This window comes from Corvus brachyrhynchos, unplaced genomic scaffold (genome assembly GCF_000691975.1).
Source record: "Corvus brachyrhynchos isolate BGI_N302 unplaced genomic scaffold, ASM69197v1 scaffold229, whole genome shotgun sequence".
Classification (NCBI taxonomy): Eukaryota; Metazoa; Chordata; class Aves; order Passeriformes; family Corvidae; genus Corvus; species Corvus brachyrhynchos.
Genome location: NW_008240042.1, coordinates 8,712,646 through 8,718,353, shown reverse-complemented (window position 1 = coordinate 8,718,353; position 5,708 = coordinate 8,712,646). Strand labels below are relative to the sequence as shown.

The window sequence follows — 5,708 nt, the reverse complement described above, 5'->3', positions numbered from 1 at the left end:
CAATGCATACCCTCTGAGTGGTAAAACTACAGCTGTCACAGACTCCCACTGTTAATGACTATGATTTAACTTTTGGTTGTTTTTTCTTTCTCCTCCAAGCTATCCCATTTGGCAAACTCCCTATTCTGGAAGTAGATGGAGTTATCATTCACCAGAGCCTGGCAATAGCAAGATACCTTGCCAGAGAATCAGGTAATGTATCTTTGACTATTTTCTTTCTCTCTTTTGAACTCACATTTAATGCTCAGGTAAAAATACATCCACAGTAAAAATAGAAACAAACCAACAGCTTGGCAAGCCTAACCATGCGGAAGTCAACACTAGCATGGCAAAAATGGAGCCAGTGCCTGGGGTTTGGGCTGACTTCTCCAGCCAGTACACTTTATTCATTATGTCTGCATGACAGAAAGCACATACCTGTGGTTTCCCTAAGGCTGCCAGGGCAGTTTCCCCTAAAGCTAAACCTTGAGCTGCCAGGGTAGCCAGAGAGATGACCAGGAGGAGGAGGTTTTGGAAGCATTAGAGATTATCACAGCAGGCAGAGAACTCTGAAGCAGATTTAGGCAACAATTCTGGGCTAGCAGAGAGATTAGAGGAGGTGGTGACATCACTTGCATCTTCAAATACTTACACGCTGTAGAAGTACACAACCAGTTAGATAAAATGATATAAGACTTAGCAATGCAAGTAATCAAAGAGAGTGGCCAGGCTTTGCTTTAGGTCAAAAAGCTTTCATTCAACACCATCTGCAAAATTGGTCTGGCTGAAGGCAGATGTGTCCATGGCATGCCAAACATCAGCAAATTGAAGAGGGGGGCTGGGAAGCAAGTACTATCCTACTTTTTTACACTGTGAGCAAATTGATGTAGCCTGCCTTTCAGAATATCTCCCATTTTCTAACTGAGGAAAGAAGCAGAAGTTCACAGCATTATTCTTCAAGGCACTAGCACAGCATATTTTCAAGCATGTCTGCAATACTCTGTTCCTGCCCATTTCCTCCAGCTTTGATACAATTTACTCCTTGCAAGAGAGGAGGATGAGGAAAGCCCACCTGGTGATGAAAAACAGTGGGAAAGCCTGCCTTCCACACAAGATTCCTCCCTCCCTGGCTCCTGTTGGGAGGCTGACCTGGAGCCATGCTCCTTTTGCAGTCTGAAGTTCGGACTTTTTTCAATTGACTTGCACCAGTGACAAAGGCTTGGGATCTGGAGCACAGTCAGACCATGCTGTGCTCTTTCCAGCATTACTCATGCTGTCAGCAACAGCAGGAAAAAGAGCACACATGGAAGGAAAAAATATCTTTTCAAGTTCATTGTGAAAACTTGCTAGTTCTGCCACTAAGTCAGCAAACATGTCACTAATCCTTTAAAATTAAGAAATGGCATTTTTAGGTGCCCAACACCAACAAATTTTAGCTGAAGGATCACAGAACTTGAGGCCCAGTAGGAGAGGCACAACCTTCACCTTCAAAAGCACAAAGTTTCAGTAAGGGAGATGACCTGGCAGAGGTAGGGCATGCAGTTTGTGATCCAAACCTGCACAAAGGTGAAACATAAACACAAGTCTGTGAAGTGAAAGTGAGGGAGAAAAAGTAGAACCATTAAGGGAACTGCAGGAAAGCCAAAGAACTACAGGGGAGAAAAGCAGATTTGTAAACAAGACAAAGTTTGGCTGACGTCCCTGATTACAATGAAGGAATAAAAAGTAAGTGGAAGGGGGTGAAAATGTTCTGAATGGGGCTGAATGAGGACGGTATAGGGAAAAAGAAGTAGACTTTCACAGGTGCACTTTTGGAGAACTTATTGACCAAAATGTAAAGACCATGAGATGGAGAAGGACATTGAAAGCTGGGATGGGGAAAGATTAAAGGAAAGGAATTTGTGCTGACCCTCACTGAATGTGCCAGGACAGTGGAAAGCAGAGAGGGTAAAGAAATAATGTTCAGGCTGTGGGCTCAGGTACTGGATAGAACAACTCACTGCTTTGGATGGCTGTAAGAGGCCAGAGAAGGAAAAAAGCAAAGGTAGATGAGATGGCACCTGGATGCAAGGAGTCAAATCCATGTTGTTAGCATCAAAAAGACCTGGAGAATATGTATTTTTATGGAAATGTTCCCAGAGTTTACCTTTGGGGCATCAAAAACTGCTGCTGACACTGTCTCTAACCTCCCTTCATATGCTGGCTTCCCACAGGTCTGGCAGGCCGGACACCTGTGGAACAGGCTTTAGCTGATGCCATTGTGGACACCATCGATGATTTCATGACGCTGTTCCCTTGGGCAGAGAAAAACCAGGACGTGAGAGTAAGACAATCCCTAATTTAAACAAAGACAGCAAGTAAGCCATGACCCTGTATCTGAGCATCTCCTCTTGAGACACTGACGGGTGTCAGCCACTGGGTCCATCAGCAAAGCTGGGCCCGTGGAGCTCTGTGGTTCTTCCTTGAGGCTGATCCCACCTCCTCCTTCACCAGGTTGTTTTCACCCTTGGTGGAAACTCTGAGGCCATCATGAGCTGCCCCTCACTAGTGCAGCTTGAACCAAGGATGTGCCTACACCAAACTGCTCTTCAAAAGGGCAAAGATGAGACACTTCCACCCCAGCTGGCGCTGTGGAATTCCTCTCTCTTGTCACGAGGAGCCTGTGCTCAAATCTTTCTGCCAACTCAATAAGATAAATAGCCCCATCCCATCCTTTAGTGCTTTTGCATTTTGATTTCCTCTAGGTGTTCAATAAGTATCAGTCTTTAATAACATCAGCTACCACGGACAACTGCTTGTCAGTCAGCAGAGTGGTGTAGAACAGTGGGCACTGCTAAAAAGGGCAGGTAGCACAGCACTCACTGTGCTCTTCAGATGTCACAGCCCACCTTGGTCCTCTGCAGTGCTTTTGACAGCAGGCTATGGTGCCATGGCTACTTTAACACACCGTCACGGGCTTGTCCTACAGCATTTGGGGTTTCTTTTGGCATCAGTGCCTCTCACCAGAATCCCAAAAGCAAGCACGCAGATCAGTTGCTGGGGGAAGAAGGCGATGAGTAAGTTCACTCCAGCGTTACAATGGCTCTGCACAGCTCTGACCTGAGCAGATAACCACACCCTCTTAGGGAAGTGGAGGTGTAACAACAGGTCTCACTGTAAACTGCCAGTGCAGCCACCTTCCATTTATTCAAAGGTAGCATTTCTGATCATTTAGTGTATCTTATTGCAGAGACCACAGAGTAAAAAATGGTGCCCCAAACCATTAATAATAAAGAAACAATACAAAACTGCTCTGAAATCTTGCAGGGGGAAATCTGAAAGCATATTTGGAGCTTTAGTACTTAGAAGTGTGAATTACTTACATTTCCTAGTGATTTCCTAAAGTTTCCTAGTTTGGGGAGGGTAAGTTGACTCACGAGTTTTAATCATTTCAGAAGAGCCACACTCCTGCTGATGTGCTGGTGCAGAGGCAGCACTGCTGCTCCCCCATGGGGAAGCTCCTGTTGTAACTCCTGCGGGTGTCCCAGCTCGTACTCAAGCACTTCTCCAAAAAAGGACCCAGATCGTGTCACCAATGATTAATTTAAACGGGAAGAGCTGGTAGCCAAGTCCTGTGTGCCCATCCGCACGTATGCATGCAAGGTTATGTGCTGGGGCCAAGTATGATGGGGAATTTCACTTTCCCAGACTCTCCCAACGCTGTCCTCCCTCTCTCCTCCCGGGTCCGCTGCCACCACCTTGTGGTCGAAGTGGCACCTCATGGTCTCACCAGGCCAGGTTTAAGTCAGTTACACGCACTGAAGTCAGAACACCTCCCCAGGCCTGACCAGTGCTCACAGGAACACACACCCCGGAGATGGTGAGAGGAAATGTTATGCCGTCTAGTCAGTAGCAATGAGAAATCAACGAAAAGTAGGGGAGCAGAGCTGGAAGATGCCTATGGAAGCTCCCTCCGTGCCAGGCACAGACTCTCCCTTCACCCCACATTCCCTAAAACACAGCTGGCATTGCAAGAGCTTTGTGCTCACCATAGCAAAGCTCCAGGGCTGAGATGAGCAGGTTCTGCCACTCCAGAAGAGTGTTCCCATCAGCTTCTCAGCTTGGCTGTGCACTTCTGTAGTTGGGGAAGGTTGCTACCATCACGACCACACAATAGTTTGGGGTTTTCTTTGCAGGGTGAAACAGTGGGGAGGGGATCACTTACCTTAAAGAAAGGAAATACTACAACCCAGGGCACAGATATCAGATTTCTGGACTGCAAACTCCTGGCTGATATTTGCAGTCACCTCATCCAGTTACTAAGCTCTTAACAAAGAAGAAAATTATGTCAAATCTTCAATCATGTCCATAGAAACACTGGTTTGATTTCAGCCTGCGTTTAGGTTTCTGACTCTTCCAATTTATTTTTTCATTAACCTCAATTAAAGCTGTAGAAATAATTCCATTCCTGTACACCAGTGCTTATTTACCCAAGCCTATCTTCCTCCAAAATTAGGCCAAGCACAGTAACTGCACAAATTGTGCCACATGAGTTGACCAGATGACCAGACGGTTCCAGCGTCTTAATTGTTTCCATGCAGGTGAGAAGAGAAAAAAGAAGCAGTTTTCCACTCCGAAGAAAACAGCTTAGCCCTTTTAAAAAGCAGCTTAAATACTTTCTGCTATGGGGAACAGCTGGTGGAGAACCACCACCATCCATAACCTCATGCTTCAGCCATTAACACACAAATACTAAGGCCTGAGCCTTTTGATCATCCTTTAAAAACACATTTCAGTCGCCTCAAATCTTATTGCTGTGGAGACAAAAAAAAGCAAAATAACATGAACATTAAAGTTGAGAGATAAACCAACCCCAGAAAAAGTTCAAAACCCGTATTCCACGTCTCACATGAGAAGGGCTGATAAGCAAAGATAACTGTCCAGCATCTTACTGACAGCATGGAAATGCTGAGCACAAGGGATTCTGGAAACATGAGACCACACACTAGAAAAGGTGACATTCAAAAGGGTCCCCCAAAAATAACTATGAGACATTAGGAATATATTTTATAGCTGGATTCTTCCTGAATCTGTGGCAGAGCTCCTGCCTTGCCATGGCTGGGTGGCTGTCAGCACAGAAAAAGGAGCAGCATCACCACAGACATCACGTCAGCCTCGAGGAGCACTCCAGCGTTCATTAAGGGAGCAGTTGGCTTTAAGTCACAGCTCAGCAGGCCGTGAATGCCATGTTTTGGTATCTAACATTAATCTTTTTCATATTTCAGCTTTCTTTTTCATTGTAGCCAGTTTGGTTTGTAACCGGGCAGAAACACCAATTTAGTGTAGTGGTTTGGTCCAAAATACTCATTAGTGTTTACCTTCTGTGAGATAAGAATTAGGAGAAAAGCAAAGCAGGCACCAAACTTGAAAGAATATAAAGAAGTTTATTAACAGACCTAAAAGAAGGAAAAAGAAAAAAATAAAATCATACCACACCTTCAGAACTCTTCTCCTGCGCCCACCTTTCTCCCTTCTCCCACTGACAATGTAAAAGGACAACCCTTGAGATGTTCAGTCTGTTTACCACTTCCATAATAACCTTGTTCAGTCTATTTAGAAAGAGAAGCCTCTTCTTGCTCGTGCTATGAAAACATTATCACAACGAGACAGCCGCCCGGGTTGGTTCTCTGCTCGCATGTGAGTCCCTTCCGCGACGTGCAGCTTTTCCCACAACTGCTTTCGAGGGTCCA

At 45.3% G+C, this 5,708-nt stretch overlaps 1 protein-coding gene across 4 annotated transcripts in view; it reads left to right on the top strand.

Annotated features, from left to right (window-relative positions):
- Positions 1–5,708, top strand: part of HPGDS (hematopoietic prostaglandin D synthase) — a 30,294-nt gene that overhangs the window by 22,860 nt on the left and 1,726 nt on the right. For all 4 annotated transcript variants that reach the window (XM_008641321.2, XM_017744143.1, XM_017744141.1 and 1 more), the window contains exons 3-4: positions 100–192; positions 2,193–2,302. In XM_008641321.2, coding sequence (XP_008639543.1) covers positions 100–192; positions 2,193–2,302 — 203 coding nt within the window. The remainder of the gene's footprint in view (positions 1–99; positions 193–2,192; positions 2,303–5,708) is intronic.